Here is a 21,676-nt window from a genome sequence, read left to right on the forward strand (position 1 = left end):
CCTTTAGCTGGTCAATGATTCTATTGGATAAAATTGTCGTTTGTTAGTATTTTGACCCTTTGGCAAATGGAGATGGCTCAGTTCAGAGGAACGACATTGTGAATCCCTTTACATAACCTCACTCCAGCAAGGTCATGTCATGGCCATGGCTAATATTCCAGCTGAACCTGCTGTTCAAGGTACTTCAACCACTAACAAGAAGCTGAAAGTCTGTGCAACTACTTCTGAATCCTCTGTGGCTAAGACAAGTTCCAAAATACAAAGGAATCTGTTGTGTATACTTTAAGACCTTATTATGCACATCTACCCCAAACGTGTAGATATTCACTGTTAATAAATTGCTCTGGTGCAAGAAAGGTTATGCGGTGCAGTGGTAGTGACCCTGCCTCTAGTGCAGAAGGTCCATAGAACGTAGAACCTAGAACATTACAGCACAGTACAGGCCCTTCGGCCCTCGATATTGCGCCGACCTGTGAAATGCATCTGAAGTCCAACTAACCTATACCATTCCATTATCATCCATATGTTTATCCAATGACCATTCAAATGCCCTTAAAATTGATGAGTCTATGACTGTTGCAGACAGGGCATTCCACGTCCTTACTACTCTGATTAAAGAAACTACCTCTGACATCTGTCCTATAACTATCACTCCACAATTTAAAGCTATGTCCCCTCATGTTAACCCTCACCATCCGAGGAAAAAGGCTCTCCCTGTCCACCCTATCTAATCCTCTGATCATCTTGTATGCCTCTATTAAGTCACCTCTCAAAGTTCTTCTCTCTAACAAAAACAGCCTCTAGTCCCTCAGCCTTTCTTCGTAAGACCTTCCCTTCAGACCAGGCAATATTTTGGTAAATCTCCTCTGCACCCTTTCCAATGCTTCCCCATCCTTCCTATAATGCGGTGACCAGAACTGTACACCGTACTCCAAGTACAGCCACACCAGAGTTTTATACAGCTGCAGCATGACCTCATGGCTCTGAAACTCAATCCCTCTACCAATATAAGCTAACACACTGTACGCCTTCTTAACAACCCTATCAACCTGGGTGGCAACTTTCAGGGATCTATGTACATGGACACCGAGATCTCTCTGCTCATCCACACTACCAAGAATCTTACCATTAGCCCAGTACTCTTTGTTCCTGTTGGTCCTTCCAAAGTGAATCACCTCACACTTTTCACATTAAATGCCATTTGCCACCTCTTAGCCCAGCTCTGCAGCTGATTTATGTCCCTTAGTAACCTGCAACACCCTTCAGCACTATCTACAACTCTACCAACCTTAGTGTCATCCACAAATTTATTAACCCATCGTTCTACACCTTCTTCCAGATCATTTATAAAAATGACAAACAGCAGTGGTCCCAAAACAGATTATTCTGGTACACCTCTAGTAACTGAACTCCAGGATGAACATTTCCCATTAACCACACACTCTGACTTCTTTCAGCTAGCCAATTTTGATCCAAACCACTAAATCACCCTCAATCCCATGCCTCTATATTTTCTGCAATAACCTACTGTGGGGAACCTTTTTTTCAAACACTTTACTTCAATCCATATACATCGCATTAGCCACTTTATCCTCATCTACCTATGTGGTCACCTTCTCAAAGAACACAGCAATGTTTGTGAGGCATGACCTACCCTTCACAAAACCGTGTTGACTATCCCTAATCAAATTATTCCTTTCTAGATGAATATAAATCCGATCTCTTATAATCCTTTTCAACACTTTACCCACAACTGAAATAAGGCTCACTGGTCTACAATTACCACGGTTGTCTCTTCTCCTCTTCTTGAACAAGGGGACAACATTTGCTATCCTCCAGTCTTCTGGTACTATTCCAGTCGACAATAACGACATAAAGATCAAAGCCAAATCTCCCCCCCTAGCTGACCAGAGAATTCTAGGCCCAGGGGACTTATTATTTTTCACACTTTCCAGAATTGCTAACACCTCCTCCTTGTGAACCTCAATCCCATCTAGTCTAATTGCGTGTATTTCAGTATTCTCCTCAACAACAATGTCTTTTTACAATGTGAATACTGACGAAAAATATTCATTTTGTGCCTCTCCTACTCCTTGGACTCCTCGCACAACTTCCCACTACTGTCCTTGACTGGCCCTAATCTTACTCTAGTCATTCTTTTATTTCTGACAGACCTATGGAAAGCTTTAAGGTTTTCCTTGATCCTATCTACCAAAGACTTCTCATGTCCCCTCTTGGCTCATCTTAGCTCTCTCTTTAGGTCTTCCCTGGCTAACATGTAACTCTCAAGCGCCCTAACTGAGCCTTCACATCTCATATTTACATAGGCCTCCTTCTTCCTCTTGACAAGAGATTCAACTTCTTTCGTAAACCACAACTCCTTCGCTCGACCACTTCCTCTCTGCCTGACAACTACACACTTATCAAGGATTTTTATCTCTATAATTTTCCCCAACCCTACATCCACATATCAAGGATCCACAATGAGATTCTCTTAAACTTTAGAGAATAATGGTCTAGTCTCCTCAAAAGTTTTTCATAGGGCAATCTCGTTATGATTATGATTAGATTAGATTCCCTACAGTGTGGAAACAGGCCCTTCGGCTCAACCAGTCCACATCGACCCTCCGAAGAGTAACCCACCCAGACCCAGTTCCCTCTGACTAATGCACCTAACACTTTGGGCAATTTAGCACAGCCAGTTCACCTGACCTGCACATCTTTGGACTGTGGGAGCAAAGTGGAGCACCCGGAGGAAACCCACGCAGACATGGGGAGAATGTGCAAACTTTATGTCGGCAATCAGTCAGCTGAACATCTGCTGCAGTCCCTCAATGGTATGCCTGTCTGTTCATTGGTAAGGGGACCAGAAATATATAGGTGCGGTCTCACCAGTGTTCTATAGAAGTGAAACAAGACTTCTTTACTCACTAAAGAGGTACGGCATAGAGAAAGTCACTCAGCCCATTGCGTCTGCACCAACTCTCAAAATCAGCGCCATGACTTGATGCCATTTTCCTGCCATTTCCCAAACCTGTGCTTTTCAAAGCAGGATTTTACAAAGATGGCTGAACAATTACCCAGCAAGCACAGGATCTATTGTAAACTCTGTTTTCTGTGACTATGGGTTCCTGCAATCTGTAGATGATCACAATCTGAGGAGTTGCTGACAAGTGAAGGTGACTGGTTCTCAGCTAACTGAGCAGGTTGGAACTGGACAAGTTGCAGAGACAGACAGTGAGTGAAAAAGACATGCAAGACTGTGCAATTGCTCTTTCCAGCAGAAGGTATCTGTTCTCTGCTGAAAATAAAAAGCCAGCTTGAATTTGAAGAAAACCAGTTGTCCTTCCTGCACTTTCTGTACCATTTGAATTGATAAATTGGAGACATTTTTAGAGTGAATGTGTTACTCTGTACCTCTTACAAACCAGTGGAAGCTGCAGAGAGACAGAAAGAGAAGGGGAACTGATTACCAAGGGTCTGGCTGATCATCTCAGCATCGGGATCAGGAAGATCACAGAACTGACTTTCCAGATTTTTTTTGACCAATAATTTATTTTCCCTATTTGTTTGAGTGAGTGAGTGTGTGTGTCCAAATATAAGTAAGGGGGTGGGGAGCAGTTTATAAGGGGATTAAAGCTGTTGTCAGTAATGTTATGTGCCAATGGTTTATATCTGGTTACATTGCTATAACATTGATGATTGCGTTCTTGTGCAACCCTGCATTATAGAAAAATCGCTTAAAGTGTTGGCGATGTAATCGTGTTACAGCCAACACACATTTTAAATGTTCCAGCTTTCGAAACATTGTCCTCAATTTGTCAATCATGATTCAGTGAATTTGCATCAATGAAACGTGTACTATAGCTGAACGACCTGTACTCGTAGCTCTTGTCTATTTACTTAGTACACAAACTTGGTCTGAAAGTCAGCTAAGTTGGGCCACTGTGTGTCCCTTAAAGAACAATGTTAAGGTCTAGGAAGAGCAGGCCTTGGTTTATGACAAGGTTAGAGTGATGCTGGAGAAGCACAGCAGGTCAGGCAGCATCCAAGGAGCAGGAAAATCAACGGTTTAGGCCAGAGCCTTAGGGATTTTGTCCGAAACGTCGATTTTCCTGCTCCTCGGATGCTGCCTGACCTGCTGTGCTTTTCCAGCACCACTCTAATCTTGACTGTAAACTCCAGCATCTGCAGTACCTACTTCTGCTTACTTGATTTACAACACTCTACCCCACTGGACCATGACAAAGTTTCAGAGGTTAACCTGGATCTTCCCAGCCAGACACTGTTTACCTGCAGGTTCCGCACACTCATCTTGTTGTAGATGAGCTCTTCATCGCGCCGGTTTTCCTGGGGGACAGTGATGTTGGCAAGGGCACCCTCAAAGTCCAGCACCTGCTGCATCTGTGCCCGCGTGGAGATCTCCTCACCACCCAGGAGCACTCCCAGCTCCACCATGTAAGTCAAGTAGGCCGTGAGAATCTGGGTGAAAGGCAGGAACACAGCGAGGTTAACAGCACAGTTACAAGATCACACCGTCAAATACAATGAAAATCTAAGGTTGATCAAACTGGTTAATTTCAGCTTTGTTTTCAAAAGCTGTTGAGTTTTATTTTTTTAAATTCTGGGGTAACGGGTCTGCATTAGAGTTTTAGGTAATCATAAACAAGGCTTGAAGATTTAAACACAGAATTTCCTGGCATGACATTGCTATGGTGATCACAGCTTCCTTGTAACAATCTATAAAGCATTGATAGCTGGGTTCCCAGCGAGCAGTTCCTTCAAGAGTCACTTTTATACCCTATGAACTTTGTCTCCTGGTTTTCAGCATGTGACCTGTTTGACCTCTCACGTTGGTGGCCCTGACAACATGATGCTTCTGACAAGGAGTTATTGTTGCTGGAGTCTTGCTTGAGTTGTTCTGTCATGAGATTTGGTTGTTGTTGGCAAGACTAACATTTATTGCCCACCTCTAATGCCCTTAACTGAGTGGCTTGCTCAGCCATTTCAGAGGCATTGCTGAGTCTCTGGAATCCCATGTAGACTAGAGCTGGTAAGGTTGTCAAATAACCTTGGCTATAGGACATTAGGTGTGTTTTTACAACAACCTGTTTCCACGCTGGGATTGGAACCATTCTGCCAAGATCACCAGTCCAGTGACATTACCGCTGTCCCATTGCCTGTCACTATAGCCACTGTCCCTTCAACTTCTGTACCTTGCAGCACTTTCAGCGACGCATGACATCTCTGACCAGGTTGGCTGGGGGCCTCAGAGTCTCTTAGCACTGTGGGCAATGCTCCCTCAGAAGGCCCAAGCAGTGACCCCCAAATCTGCATCTCATGGGAATACAGCGACAAAGTGGTAATGTCACTGAAGTACAAATCCAGAGAGGCAACCTAATGATCCGGGGAAATGGCACCCAAGGGAATTTAAATTTAATGAGTAATGCTGGAATATTAAACTAGTCTCAGTGATGGTGACCACAAAACTATCAAGGATTGTCAGAAGAGCCATCTGATTCACTAATGCCCTTCAAGGATGGAAATCTGCTACCCTCACCTTGTCTGCTCCAAATGTGACTCCAGAGGCAAAAAGGTAGCATCCAAGGAGCAGGAAGCCGATGTTTCAGACATAAGCCCTTCATCAGGAATGTCATTCCCGATGAAGGGCTTATGCTTGAAATGTCGAATCTCCTGCTCGTCGGATGCTGCCTGACCTGCTGTGCTTTTCCAGCACCACACTTTGTGACTTTGATCCCCACCATCTGCAGTCCTCACTTTCTCCTAAATGTGACTCCAGCCCACAGCAATCTGCTCCTCTCTAACTGCCCTCTGAAGTAGTCCAGCAAAGCTACTCAATTTTCACTGCAATGAGGGAGGGGCAACAAATGTGGGTCTTGCTCACATCTCATGATGCGATTAAAGAAAAACTACTGAGTCTCAGGGGATCTCCTGCTCAAACACTCTCAAATGTTTGCCCTGATATCAAGCTGGTTAATGATCATGGTCCCAGCCATAAGGAGATAGTAAAGCCTTTCTGAGGGCAGCACAATGACTCAGTGGTTAGCACAGCTGTCTCACAGCACCAGGGAACCAGGTTCAATTCCAGCCTTGGGCGACTCTCTGTGTGGAGTTTGCACATTCTCCCAATGTCTGCATGGGTCTCCCCCCCACAGTCAAAAGATGGGCAGGTAGGTGGATTAGCCATGGGAAATGCAGGGGTACAGTGATTGGGTGGGATACTCTTTGGAATGTTGGTTTGGATTCGATGGGATGAATGGCCTGCTTCTGCACTGTGGGAATTCTAGGATTTAGTAGCAGAACTGATCTTTGACCTCCCTTAGATAAAAACCATCAGCTCTCATGACACCAGATTTTAGATTCATCTTTAATTTTTGGAGATATTTAGTTAACAAAATGGGAAGGTAACTATAATACTGCATATAATTATAAATAACGTCAACATAATCCTTGAAGAAAATGGAAATATTTGCCATTTTACTGCCGAGTTATTTTGTACTCAACACTTACTTGTGCCTCCTGCCACGCCAAACAGCTGTTGGCATTAATCGGCACCATGCATCTTGCTGACAATTTAAAACTATTTGACAATTTTAACAAACCATAAATTCAAACAAATTTGAATTAGCATGCTTAAAAACTCTTTTTCACAAGTAACCAGGGTGACTGGATTGAAGTAACGGTCAACTTGATTGTAAAGGAGCTGCTGATCGCAGAAGTAAATTGACCGAGTACATTGCAATGTTTATTTCTGAAGCGGCATCGTTTCTAATTCAAACTGCAGCTTGTCTTTAAAGTTCCTGTGAGTTGATGAGAAGGATAACTGCCAAGCCAAAACAAGCCAGACACGTCCTATCACATACGGACGGCCTAACTATATACCCATAGCTCCTTTGTCCATCTCATCCTCATCTCAACACCATCTCACCCATGAGCAATGCCACAGGACGTCAGCTAGCCACTTTTTCAAAAATACAATGCGCACTATAGTGCTGCGGTCCAAATGAAAACGAGGCTGCTGCAACATTTAAAAGGCACCCGGATGGGTACATAACAGGAAGGGTTTAGAGGGATATGAGGAGAAAGTGAGGACTGCAGATGCTGGAGACCAGAGTTGAAAAATGTGGTGCTGGAAAAACACAGCAGGCCAGGCAGCATCCGAGGAGCAGGAGAATCGACGTTTCGGGCATAAGCCCTTCTTCAGGAATGAGGCTGGTGTGCCAAGCGGGCTGAGATAAAGGGTAGTGGGGGAGGGAATTTGGGGGAGGGGTGCTGGGAATACGATAGGTGGAAGGAGGTGAGGGTGAGGGTGATAGGCCGGAGAGGGGGTGGGGGGGCGGAGAGGTCGGGAAGAAGATTGCAGGTCAAGAGGTCGGGGCTGATTCCGGGGGTTGGGACTGAGATAAGGTGGGGCAGGGGAAATGAGGAAGCTGGAGAAATCTGCATTCATCCCGTGTGGTTGGAGGGTTCATAGGCGGAAGATGAGGCGCTCTTCCTCCAGGCGTTGTGGGCCAGGGCGATGGAGAAGGCCAAGGAGTTAAAGGGAGGGGGAGTTAAAGTGTTCAACCATGGGGCGGTTGGGTTGGTTGGTGCGGGTGTCCCAGAGGTGTTCCATGAAATGTTCCGCAAGTAGGCGGCCTGTCTCCCCAGTGTAGAGGAGACCACATCGGGTGCAGCGGATACAGTAAATGTGTGTGGAGGTGCAGGTGAATTTGCGATGGATATGGAAGGATCCATTGGGGCCTTGGAGGGAGGTGAGGAGGAAGGTGTGGGCACAAGTTTTGCACTTCTTGCGGTTGCAGGGCAAGGTGCCGGGAGTGGAGGTTGGGTTGGTGGGGGTGTGTGGACCTCTCGAGGGAGTCGTGGAGGGAGTGGTCTCTTCGGAACGCTGGTAGGGGAGGGAAATATATCCCTGGTGGTGGGGTCTGTTTGGAGGTGGCGGAAATGACGGAGGATGATACGATGTATATGGAGGTTGGTGGGGTGGTAGGTGAGGACCAGTGGGGTTCTGTCCTGGTAGCGATTGGAGGGGCGGGGTTCAAGGGCAGAGGTGCAGGAAGTGGAGGAGATGCAGTGGAGAGCATCGTCGACCGTGTCGAAGGGGAAATTGTGGTCTTTGAAGAATGAGGCCATTTGGGTTGTTTGGTAGTGGAATTGGTCCTCCTGGGAGCAGATGCGGCGGAGGCGAAGGAATTGGGAATATGGGATGGCGTTTTTACAGGGGCAGGGTGGGAAGAGGTGTAACCTAGGTAGCTGTGGGAGTCAGTTGGTTTGTAGTAAATGTCTGTGTTGAGTTGGTCGCCCGAGATAGAAATGGAGAGGTCTAGGAAGGGGAGGGAGGAGTCTGAAACGGTCCAGGTAAATTTGAGCTCGGGGTGGAAGGTGTTAGTAAAGTGGATGAACTGTTCAACCTCGTGGTAGCACGAGGTAGCGCCAATACAATCATCGATGTAGCGGAGGAAAAGGTGGGGGGTGGTGCCAGTTTAGCTGTGGATGATGGACTGTTCCACATATCCGAAGAGGCAGGCATAGCTGGGGCCCATGTGGGTGCCCATGGCTACTCCTTTGGTTTGGAGGAAGTGGGAGGATTGGAAGGAGAAGTTGTTAAGAGTGAGGACCAGTTCAGTCAGTTGAAGGAGGGTGTCAGTGGAAGGATACTGGTTGGGTTGGCAGGAGAGGAAGAAGCGGAGGGCTTGGAGGCCTTCGTGATGGCAGATGGAAGTGTATAGGGACTGGATGTCCATCGTGAAGATAAGGCATTGGGGACTGGGGAAGCGAAAATCATGGAGGAGGTGGAGGGTGTGGGTGGTGTCCTGAACGTAGGTGGGGAGTTCCTGGACTAAGGGAGACAGGACAGTGTCGAGGTATGCAGAAATGGGTTCGGTGGGGCAGGAGCAGGCTGAGACAATGGGTCGGCCGGGGCAGTCAGGTTTGTGGATTTTGGGCAGGAGGTAAAAACGGGCGGTGCGGGGTTGTGGGACTATGAGGTTGGAGGCGGTGGATGGGAGATCCCCTGAGGTGATGAGGTTAAGGATGGTCTGGGAGATGATGGTTTGGTGGTGGGAGGTGGGGTCATGGTCAAGGGGGCAGTAGGAGGAGGTGTCGGCGAGTTGGCGTCTAGCTTCAGCGGTAAAAAGATCGGTGTGCCAAACTACCACCGTGCCTCCCTTGTCTGCCGGTTTGATGGTGAGGTTGGGGTTGGAGCGGAGGGAGTGGAGGGCTGTGCGTTGTGAGGGTGACCACACGGGATGAATGCAGATCTCTCCAGCTCCGTCATTTCCCCTACCCCCACCTTATCTCAGTCCCAACCCCTGGATTCAGCACCGCCCTCTTGACCTGCAATCTTCTTTCGGACCTCTCCGTCCCCACCCCCTCTCCGGCCTATCACCCTCACTCTCACCTCCTTCCACCTATCGTATTCCCAGCGCCCCTCCCCCAAATTCCCTCCCCCTTACCCTATTTCCCAGCTAGCTTGGCACACCAGCCTCATTCCTGAAGAAAGGCTTATGCCTGAAACGTTGATTCTCCTGCTCCTTGGATGCTGCCTGGCCTGCTGTGTTTTTCCAGCACCACATTTTTCAACTCTTAGAGGGATATGAGCCTAATGACGGCAAATGGGACTGTATTAGGTTAGAATATCTGGTCGGCATGGACAAGTTGGACTGAATGGTCTGTTTCCATGCTGTACATCTCTATGACTCTCAAAGAACTTGCGCTTAAATCTCAGCTATGCATCCAATCAACTGCTCTGCCTTCATTGCCTTTTTGGTACCACTGACAGGGGGTCTCCCAGCGTCCAACTCTGATTTTTGGCTCCTACTCAAGTTGAACAACCCGTTATTATTTATTGGTGGGATAACAAATTTAAACAAATTTAATTCCAGGGTTAGCAATTGTTATTATTGAGTAGTAGGGTCTGGCAGTTATTTCTGAGACCAAATGGAACTAGGGAAGTCGTGTTGTCTGTTATGTGAGGGATAATTGGGAAAGACAAAAACAGAGATTGCTGGAGAAGCTCCGCAGGTCTGGCAGCATGTGTGGCGAGAAAGCAGAGTTAATGATTTGAGTCCAGTGACTCTTCATTCGTCATCGGACCCAAAACATTGACTCAGTTTTCTCTCCACACATGTTGCCAGACTTGCTGAGTTTTTCCAGCAGTTTCTGTTTTTGTTTCTGACTTCCAGCATCTGCACTTCTTTGTTCATAATATAATAGGGTGAGAACTTGAATGGGCGTATGAACTGGGGAAATAGGTAATCAGTGTGTTGGAGTTGGGATAAAACTCCAACTCATTTAGTTTGTCTGGATTCTGCTGTTTAACAGCCATTATAGTTCACAATAACCTTCAAAAACTGCACAGCACAAGTTTAGATTAAATGATGTTTTGAAATGAAAATAGCTCATTACTTATAAATAGATATCATATCCTGTTAATCTAAACACTGTGGAATGGACACTAACAGACCAGGACAATATTCTAACAGTTTGGCACAATGGCTCAGTTGGGGTGGCACAGTGGCTCACACTGCTGCCTCACAGCGCCAGGGACCTGGGTTCGATTCCAACCTCCATGACTGTCTGCGTGGAGTCTGTACATTCTCCCAGTGTCTGTGTGGGTTTCCTCCCACAATTCAAAGATGTGTAGGTCAGGGGTAAATGTAGAGTAATAGGATAGGGGTACGGGTCTGGGTGAGTTACCCTTTGGACGGTTGGTGTGGACTTGTTGGGCTGAATGGCCTGTTTGCTCACTGTTGGGATTCTATGATAAACCACTTGTTGGAAGGTGTGAGCTACTTGCATGGTGACCACCAGTATTACTTTACCTGGTTTAAGTCACTAGCCGGCTGAAATCACTCTCACGAAGAAAGCTCAAATTCAAAGAACATTCCGGACTGCAGAAGGCTGCATGGCGCTGTACACTCACACCCTCCATCCTTCATCAACCCCGGCTCCACATTTTCAAAGTGGGACCTTCTCCATTGAAGTAATAACCAAATATTTTGGATTTGTGGAACTGGCTGACAGAGAACTCCAGTGTGTCAGCTGAGGAGCTGTTTCACTTCTTTCTGACTGTATTTTGCTGTCAGTCTTTGTATAAAGAAGCTGGCGGTAGGACAGAGAAATGAGTTAGGAGGAGTGGCCAAGATTCCTGATCTCAGGCCCCAGTCCATACACACACCGGAGTCACAGCCAGTGCCTTTTCACTTTCAAATCTTCTTTTTTTTTGGGGCTCCTTACACACTTGATGGAGGGAAGTGGGAGGGAGGGAAATGTGAAGTTGTTTAATTGTGTACTAACCACCAGCATTGAATACCTTTTAAAAGGTGCTTCTCCTCAAAGATTCCCAGCTGCTGCTCCGAACCAACAAAGGCCAATGAGGGTGGCAATGAGACAGGGCAGAAGGATTTGCAAGGAACTGAAGATTTTGGAATTCTGAAGCTATTTCCAAATCCTGAGCGTGTCTAGACGCACCGGATTGTTGGGGAGTATCAATGCAATCACCGATAGTGTCCAAATATCATCCTTTCCAAGTGGCGTGGCAAAGGACACGCATGCCTGGCCACTAGGCCCATGATGGAGCACTTAACAAGAAGGACTGTGAAGCTGCACACTTTCTTTATTTGTTCATTTTTTTTGCCTTTATGTGTTTTGTTTTGATTTATTTTTCTGTGTTTGAAGATGGCACTGGAGAGTGGAGACACTATGCAACACTTTTCACGAATTTTGTCACATGCCAATAAATAAGTCAAGGTTCAGTGGGTAGCACGGCATCCTCTGAGCCTGTAGGTTGTGGGTACACCTTAGATTCTTGAGTACAAGAGCTAGAGTGACAGCGCTAAGTGGGTGCTGCATTGTTGGAAATGCTAACTTTTAAACAAGGCGAAGCTCTGCCTGCCACCTTTCCCTAGATGTACAAGATCTCTCGCCATGATTTTGAATGGAATAGGAGCTCCCTGTGGTGCTTTGGTGAAGGTCTTAAGTCACGTTCAGACAAATGCCACACAATGACCACCTCCAATAAGAGAGAATCTAAGGACCTTCCGATGGCAACAAGACTATTGCCACATCTTTCATCATCCATAGTCTGGGATTCATCACGGAGTAGCTCAGAAATCCGGAGCTCATCTGACAGGGGTTCACCTCCTGAGTCTTCAAAGCCTGTCCACTATCTACAAGGCACAAGTCAGGAGTGTGATGGAATACTGTCTGCAGCTCCAACAGCACACAAGAAGCTCGACACCATCCAGGTGCTCAACCAGTGCCCTCGACAGGCATCCAAACCCCCCCCAACTTTCACAATCACTCCTTGCACCACAGGTGCAAGCTACTAAAAGCCACACACCACTCTGACATATCACAGTTCCCTCACTCTCGCTGGGTTAAAGTCCTGGCACTCCCCTCCTCGCTAATGACACTGTGTGCCCCGACACCAAAGGGACTGCTGCGATTCAAGGTGGGATAGGCGGCAATGTGGAATTCAAACCACAATAGATCAGCCATGAACTTCCCGAATGGCGCCGTGTGGGGCTGAGTGGCCTCTTTCTGCTCCTATTTCACACGTTTGCAAAATGGTGGCTGACCACCAGCTTCTCACCGACAATTACAGACAGGCAGTAAATGCTGCTGTTGCCAGCGACGGCCCACATTGTATGAAGTAATGAAAAAGTCCCTGAAACAAATTAACTGGCTATTTACTGCACTGCAGTTTGTGGGGCTACCTTTGCTGAATTAGTAAATAAAAGAAGGAAAACTTTCCGATTTTAACCAGTGAGTGTTAAATATTGACACAGGCTGCCTAAGGAACAAGGGCCCAAGAAACAGTAGAGTTCCTTATCTTTAAGTTATAATCTCTGCCTGAATGTAGAACTATCCTTTCCCTGCTTAAAGCGATGTACGTATTTTACAATGGGTTCAGAATCAGAGGAGAGGCTACAGAGACATCTGGGTAAATGGGTCCCTACTGTGATTTTTGGAGCACTGGGTGGTCTCTCCTCTGATTCTACCTTCAGGCTGAGAAAATTATAATTTAACGATGAGAAACTTTGATTATTTTGTCACTCAGAATGCTGGCAATTTCTTTTCCCTTAACGAATGAATCTTGGTGCACAGACCGTGGTCCCACATCAATCCCAAATGCAGCTGCTATTAACTGCACAGAGAAGTGAAATGAGCTACTTTGCGCAATGTCAAACATTTCGGTGAGCTTAGGAAAACAAAGGTTGTGACAGCCGGAAATAGCAACAGGTTAACAGAGCCAAATACATGAATGTGCTGGTTACTGTGTGGTTATGGATTCTGATCTATGTCATTCTCCGGTTGCTTGCATTATCCCCTTATTTTACAAAGATGCCTTGCACATTGGGTGACCCAGTGGCTAGCACTGCTGCCTCACGGCACCAGACACCTGGGTTTGATTCCAGCTTTGGCAGACTGTCTGTGTGGAGTTTGCATGTTCTCCCTGTGTCTGCGTAGGTTTCCTCTCAGGATCCAAAGATGTGCGGGCTGGGTGAATTGGCCATGCTAAATTGCCCATAGTGTTCAGGGATGTGTAGGTGAGGTACATTAGTCAGGGGTAAATGCAGAGGAATAGGGTAGGGTAATAGGTTTGCGTGAGCTACTCTTCAGAGGGTCAGTGTGGACTTGCTGGGCTGAAGGGCCTTTTTCCACACTGTGGGGAATCTATGATTCCAGCATTTATTACTTTCTAGGCTCAGATTCCCTTTCCAAAGGTTTGATTCTCAAAGCCTCTTCATGTAAAATCCTTGTTGTCTGCGGGTCACTCATCATGGCTAAATGTTTCAGAGGAAGGGTCACTAGACCCAAAACGTTAACTCTGATTTCTCTCCACAGATGCTGCCAGACCTGCTGAGCTATCTCCAGCAATTTCTGTTTTCATTTCTTATTTCCAGCACCTGCAGTTCTTTAGGTTTTATGGCTCAATGATGCTATGTTACCACAACGGAGCAACGGAAGAAACAGCAGAGGTTCAGTCCACAGACATGGAGCAACTCACTGTGAGTATCTGAGCTAACCAGCCTTACTAACCAGTTTGCTCAGAAGTCTTCACATCTGTGATGGGGCACGTATGTATTATATATACACACGCTTGCCTTCCCTGATCTAATGCAAACAGAACAGGTGGCTGAACATCTAACCTTCACCAGGTTTTGTCTGTGATTGGCTGTCTTCGAGGTCTCTTTAATCTTCAATGCAGTCAATCCGATTTTGTACCAGTGCCAACTCTGTAAATGTGCCCAAACAACTAGACTGAAAAGGTCTAGTTAAGGTCGCAGTGGGGACATTTGTCAGTCAAACAGAAACTGTGAGTATGTTTTTACTGAGGGGCTGTAGAATCCTTGGCTCTCACCTCCTCACTATGTGACAGCATGCCTTTTCTTTTTTAGATTACTTACAGTGTGGAAACAGGCCCTTCAGCCCAACAAGTCCACACTGACCCGCCGAAGCGCAACCCACCCATACCCCTACATTTACCCCTTACCTAACACTATGGGCAATTTAGCATGGCCAATTCACCTGACTTGCACATCTTTGGACTGTGGGAGGAAACCGGAGCACCCGGAGGAAACCCACGCAGACACGGGGAGAACGTGCAAACTCCACACAGAGAGTCGCCTGAGGCGGGAATTGAACCCAGGTCTCTGGCACTGTGAGGCAGCAGTGCTAACCACTGTGCCACCGTGCCACCCACTTGTTGATGGGATGTGGGCATCACTGACTGAGCTGGCATTTATTACCCATTTCTAGTTGCCCTTGAGAAGGTGGTGATGAGCTGCCTTCTTGAACCGCAGCAGTCTGTGTCTATGAAGCCAGTTTTCTTTGATATCCCTCAGAAGGAAAGATTTCCTTGGGGGTTTGCAACATCACAGCTACTTTCTGCACTATTGTGACCACAACCTGGTCCTCAGAAACATTTCTGCCCCTCGGTACATTGACAGTCAGTGGGAAAATGTATCAGGTGCTGCACTAAACTATCTGTGGAGGGCCTAAAGGGTGAATACCCCTACCAATGCTAAATTAGCTCCTCTCCACTGGATTGGTATGTTACAATTGGCTTTACCATTCCTGGGTCATGGCAGCAGACAGTGAGGGCTAAATAATCATGGGCTAGAAAATACTCTGATGCCAAAGATTGGCGAGTGAAGAATCGTTGTGCAGCCTCGCCATCAAACCACCACCAAAACCCCCCCGGCACAGGCCCGAGGAGTCACCTACAAATGCTTTCAAGATGTCAGCCTCTTGGAGTGCACCTACCTTGTCATTGGCTGTTGCATTGAGATAATAATCTCTCGAGGGTAACCCAAGGCCTGATTGGTCCACCTGTGGGGCAGGAAAACACCAAGTGAAGGTCAGAGAACTAAAACGTAACTGAGCTCAGGTTCCGGAAAGTTCCAGCTTTTTAATTATGTCCTCATCAAGGCTATGCCTCTCCTGAAAGGAGCAAGCTTCCCACTGCACATGGCCTCAGACAAAGACCCTTTCAGAGGGCAGTTAAGGGTCAACCATATTGCTGTGGGCCTGGAGTCACATGTGGGCCCAGACCAGGTAAAGATGGCTGATTTCCTCCCCAGAGGACATTACTGAGCCAGATTGGTTTTTAACAGGAATTGATGGTGCTCACAAGGTCATTTTTAATTCCATATTTTACTGAATTCTAGTTTCACCATCTGTAATGATAGGATTTGAACCCTTTGTTCCCAGACCATTAACTTGTGGCCTCCGGGTTACGGGTCCAGTGACGTTACCAGGGAACCACCTCCTCCCCCAGAGTCAACGATACAGTTCAGTGAGCGCCAGCTAAACTGCGGTTGCAATGGCTCACACATTTGGTAAACCCTTTGCTATGTGTCTGCAACGAACTCAGCATTGTGCTGCTACAACCCACTGTTCTGGGCACAAGCCCAGCTTGTGGCTCACACTCTCTCTCTCCACTCCCCAACGTTAACTCAGCTAGCTCCTCCCCACTTATTGTGCTAGACCCCTGAGCCTCCTGCCCCTATCAGCCAGGGCTCTGGCTGTTCACCCAGCCACCTGCCTGGATGACGTTACTGTTGGAGTTTTTCGAGTCTGTGCTCAGGTAGATGGTGAAGAATGGGGAGGTCCGGTAATGAGCTGTTACAGACTGAAGCACTTCCTGAAAGTTGTCCTTATCCCATGGTCTTGTGATATTCCAGCCTCCGAGCTGCAGAAGGAATTCAAAGAGATTATCATACCACACGGAAACAGACCCTTAGACCCAGCTCATCCATGCCGACCAGGTTTCTTAAACTCAACTAGGTCCATTTTCCTGCATTTAACCCATGTTCCTCTTAACCTTTCCTCTCCATATATCTGTCCAAATGCCTTTTAAATGTCGAAATTATACCTACGTCTACCATTTCCTTCAGCAGTTCATTCCACACACGAGCCACTCTTTGTGTGAAAAAGTTTCCCCCTCAGTTCCCTTTTAAGTCTTTCCCCTCTCTCCTTAAACCTGTGCCCTCTCGTTTTGGACACACCCTTTCTGGGAAAAAGACCGTGGCTATTTAGCCTATCCATGTCCCTCATAATTTTATAAACCTCTATCGGGTCACCCCTCAGCCTCTTATGCTCCAGGGGAAAAGGTCCCAGTCTATCTAGCCTCTCCTTATAACTCAGACCCTCCAGGCCTGGCAACATCCTGGTAAACCTGTCCAGTTTAATAACATCCTTCCTGTAGGAGGGTGACCAGAATTGTACGCAGCGTAAAGTTATTGTGGAGGGAGCAACTGCAAAGTCACAGCTTTGTTGATTTGCAGTCATGCCTCTTTTTGCATTCCAAAATCATATGGCACAGGAGGAGGCAATTTGGTCCATCTAGCCCGTACCAGCAATGTGCAAGGTTTTCAATTCATCCCACTCCCCTCCTCTTTCTCTGATACGCCTGTAAAATTCTGCTTCTCAAGTTTACATCCATTTCCTTTTTAAAACGCTGTTGAACCTGTTTCTACACCGTCTCGGGCACCTCCTTTCAGATCTGTGTGGCATATGTCTGCTGCAAATAAAAATGTCTCCTCAGCTCCGATCTTTTTTTTCCTTCCCAATTATCCCAAACCTGCATCCTCTACTCATTGTCCCTTCTGTGGAGGGAAATAGCGACCCTCTGAAAAGGGAGGAGCTAAGAGGCAACTACATTGTTTGAGCCTGGTGTCACATGTAATTAAAGATCAGTTAAAGGCGCCAGCTTAAATTCCTTAAAGGACATTAGGGACCAGCTTGGTTTGTCCTGACGATGGATGCCTGTTTCACGGTCACTATCACTGAGACTACCTTCATACTCCGGCAAATTCCATGACAGCATTATCCTGGGGTCTTCAACAAGTTGCCCGGTGACACTAACAATACACCATTGTCTCTCCACCACCCTCCAACTGCTGGCAAGGTGTCAGTTGCACTCGGTTCCGGTGGTTATAAAATCAGGGGCTAAGTTAGTCAGACTTCCTGCCTGGGGCTGGAAAATGGGTTGTGATGCCCACTGTAGTTAAATAGCTAATCAAGGGGTGTGAGTGCGCAAGACAGGAATAGCTGCTGGGTCAAGGATTGATGGCTATCACTGCACGGAGAACATGTACCTTTTTCTTGTAAGGATTGGTTCTGGTTGGGGGTGGATGGGACTCCGATGTTATTGCACTTATATAGCCTAGTCGCTAGAGTGTGCTGGGGACGGAGTGTTGATGGGGGAAGGGATCGTTAGCATGTGACGCATTGTCAGATTCAAATAGGCTGACGAGGTCAGCTACAAGTATCGAGATTCTAAAGATGGCCTCTTCTGGGCTGTGACAATAAAAAAGGGGGGAGTTCCTTTAGCAGAGAGGGAGATGGAAAGGATAAACACAGAGCACATCAGGTGTTGATACATGGTTATTTCACAAGGAAGCACCACTATAATCAAGGCATACACCAGTGACACACTTTAACTGGTTTATCGTGGCTTTTAAAATACATGATCTGACATGAACTGTGTCTGCCAGCATCTTCTATATAATCAGAGTAATATACAATCTGTCAACGCCGACTCTGTGTTTTGAGAAGCAGATAGTGGCTGTCCCACCAAGCTGTGTCAGGCTGCGGGCTCTGACCTTCCCCAGTACATTCAGCATGGAGGTGAGGCCTTGCTGTCCTTTCTCAGATGCTATCCTCTGATGAGACATCATCCCAAGGCTCCTCCGTGCTGGCGGAATGATATTTTCACTCCACAGGGTTGGGGGGGGGGGGGAGGGGTTTTGCGGGTGGTGGTGTGGGGGTGTTTGTCTTAGGAGCTTTCTCTCTCCGCAACGCAGTGAAGACGGAATCGCACATACTCCGAAGACTCGGGCAGACTGAGCGGTTTGTTAGACAGTGGGGCAGGGAGGTACAGTTGAGGCACCGTGATCTCACTGAATTGCAAAGGCCTGACGGGCTGAATGGCCTACTCCTGCTTCCCACCTTCAGGGGATGGATTAAATAAGCTTGCTAGGTACTTCAAAGAACTCGGAGTTGTCAGGTTACAAAGGGAATGGAAGCTTGTTATAATCGCTGAAGCCTGGGGAGGGAAAGATGGACAACAGTGAATGTGGGAGAAAGCCTGCACAGGAAGGAGCTTTTGCAACTCAGAAATAAAGAAAGGGGAAATGAGGGATCAGACTCAAAAAATTGTACAATCCCATCAAGGAGGAGGGGACTGAATTGGACGATCAGCCATGATCATATCGAATGGTGGAGCAGGCTTTAAGGGGCTCATTGGTTTACTCCTGTTCCTATTTTCTATGCTACTATCTGCTGCCAAACGTCAGACAAACGTATTGAACGCAGGGGCAGCAAAACAGTCCATAGTGGCTCGGTGGCTAGCGCCTCTCAGCACCAGGGACCTGGATTCAATTCCAGCCTCAGGTGACTGTGTGTGTGTGTGTGTGTGTGTGTGTGTGTGTGTGGAGTTTGTACATATATCCATTCAGAACATTCAGCACAGTACAGGCCCTTCAGCCCTCGATGTTGCACCGACCTGTGAAACTAATCTGAAGCCCATCTAACCTACACTATTCCATTTTCGTCCATATGTCTACCCAATGAGTATTTAAATGCCCTTAAAGTTGGCGAAACTACTACTGTTGTAGGCCCCGACTACTCTCTGAGTGAAGAAACTACCTCTGACATCAGTCTTATATCTATCATCTCTCAATTTAAAGCTATGCCTCCTCATGCTAGTCATCACCAGCTGAGGAAAAAGGGTCTCACTGTCCAACCTATCTAACCCTCTGATTATCTTATATGTCTCAATGAAGTCACCTGTCAACCTTCTTCTCCACAACAAAAATAGTTTCAAGTCCCTCAGCCTTTCCTCATAAGACCTTCCTTCCATACCAGGCAACATCCTAGTAAATGTCATCTGATGCCTTTCAAACCTTCCACATCCTTCCTGTAATGCGCTGTTTTGCGTAGCTGCAAAATGACCTCATGGCCTCAAAACTCAATCCCTCTACCAATAAAAGCTAACACGCTGTGTGCCTTCTTAACAGCCCTACCAACCTGGATGCCAACTTTCAGGGATCTATGCGCATGGATACTGAGATTTCTCTGCTCATCTACACTACCTAGATCTTACCATTAGCTCAGTATGCTGTATTCCTGTTACTCCTTCCAAAGTGAATCACCTCACATTTTTCCGCATTAAACTCCAATTGCCACCTCTCAGCCCAGCTCTGCAGCTTATCTATGTCCTTCTGTAACCTGCAATATCCTTTGTTACTATCTACAACTCTACCGACCTTCGTGTAATCTGCAAATTTACTAACCCATCCCTCTATAACCTCATCCAGGTCATTTATAAACAGCAGTGATCCAAAAACAGATCTTTGCAGTACACTACTAGTAAGTGAATTCCAGGATGAACATTTCCCATCAACCACCCACCTTCTGTCTTCTTTCAGCTAACCAATTTCTGATCCAAACTGCTACTTCACCGTTAGTCCCATGTCTCGGTATTTTGTGCAATAGCCTACCGTAGGGAACCTTTTCAAATGCCTTACTGAAATCCATATACACCACAGCAACCGCTTTACCCTCATCCACCTTCTCAAAGAACTCAGTAAGATTTGTGAGACATGACTTACCCTTCACGAAACCGTGTTGACTATCCCTAATCAACTTATTTCTTTCTTGTGTCTGCGTGGGTTTCCTCTGGGGGCTCTGGTTTCCTCCCACAGTCCAAAAATGTGCAGGTTAGGTGGTGTGGCCATGTTAAATTGGCCATAGGATCCAGGGATGTGCAGGTAAGGTGGATTGGCCATGGGAAATGTTGGGTTGGAGCGGTGGGCCTAGGATGGGTATAGACTTGTTGGTCGAATGGCCTCTTTCTGCATTGTAGGGAGTCTGTTAGAGATGGTGGAAATGTAAAGATGCATGCAGAAGTGATGTCCCTGTAGATAGTGGTACCAAAAGCCAGTGAGTAGTGGGGAAATACAGGAACACCAAGGATGACTCCTCTGGAACACCAGAGATAACCTGTGTTGGAGTGGCGAGAGAAGCTATTGATGATGGATGGACAGATAGGCTCGGAGCACAAATGGAATTATGGCTGGACAACACAGCTGGACAATTGAGCTGAGGCACCAAAAGATAGCGATGTGGTCAATAGTGGGAGAAATCCAGATGGTAGCAGTTCGCACATGGATATATAGGACAGAGGTACAGCTGGGAGGCAGTATTGACTGATAACACCTTCCATGATGCCTCACTGAATAAGTGCCCATTTTGGTCTCTTAGAGCTTATGAACATAAGAATGAAAAACAACAAAAAGGCCATTCAGCCCCTCGAGAATGCTGCACCATTTGACACAATCATGACTGATATCAGGACCCCAACTCTGCACAGCTCGACAACATTTGACCTACTTGTCATTGAAAAGTCTATGGGGCTTTGTCGTGATAATATTTAATGACCTCACCCCCACTACTCTCTTCATCTCTTAAGGACTTACTAGGAAGGAAATCCTATAAATAAAGATGGGGATGCCGGTTAACTTCCTCCTCCTGAAGTCCTTGTGTATAATCCCTGTCATCTCAGCGAGCTTGTTGAAGACCGAAGGTCAATTCCAGAACCTGACAGTGCTCTGCAATGATGTACGTGTGCTACAGAGACTTCAACTGAACCGAAGCACAGCTGAGGGGGTGGATGAGTTCACAAGGACTCAACGCAATTATTACCCCAAACCCAAGTGACTGAATGAGCATAAATACATCTGTGTGGCTCCTAGCACAGGGCTGGGAAAACAATCAGATCTTGGTTTAACATTGAGTAACTATAGTAACCTGTCTGAAAATGACGAACTGGAAAAACGATTGATCTAAGAAGGTTAGGTTGTGTAAGGGCTTCAGGACCCGACAGCAACCTTGTGATGATGATGATGACATGAAGCTGCACATCACTGGGTACAAATACCACAGTGTGGGTGGTGTCACAACACACTGGATTTGGATGATTGGTACGAGCACTTGCAGAAGATTCACTAGTTCTTTGCTAATGTGATGCTAAGGTCAGATCCTGGTATATCTATAATTACTGTGGACAGCAGTGTTGAATATTCATGTATAATATACAGAGTTGAAAAGTGTGGTGCTGGAAAAGCACTGCAGGTCAGGC

At 46.6% G+C, this 21,676-nt stretch overlaps 1 protein-coding gene across 4 annotated transcripts in view; it reads right to left on the reverse strand.

The window, feature by feature from the left end:
- Positions 1–21,676, reverse strand: part of LOC140487167 (endothelin-converting enzyme 1-like) — a 329,267-nt gene that overhangs the window by 49,658 nt on the left and 257,933 nt on the right. For all 4 annotated transcript variants that reach the window (XM_072586786.1, XM_072586787.1, XM_072586788.1 and 1 more), the window contains 3 exons: positions 16,076–16,222; positions 15,295–15,360; positions 4,294–4,482 (listed from right to left, as the gene is read on the reverse strand). In XM_072586786.1, coding sequence (XP_072442887.1) covers positions 4,294–4,482; positions 15,295–15,360; positions 16,076–16,222 — 402 coding nt within the window. The remainder of the gene's footprint in view (positions 1–4,293; positions 4,483–15,294; positions 15,361–16,075; positions 16,223–21,676) is intronic.

Source organism: Chiloscyllium punctatum, chromosome 16, assembly GCF_047496795.1.
Source record: "Chiloscyllium punctatum isolate Juve2018m chromosome 16, sChiPun1.3, whole genome shotgun sequence".
NCBI lineage: Eukaryota > Metazoa > Chordata > Chondrichthyes > Orectolobiformes > Hemiscylliidae > Chiloscyllium > Chiloscyllium punctatum.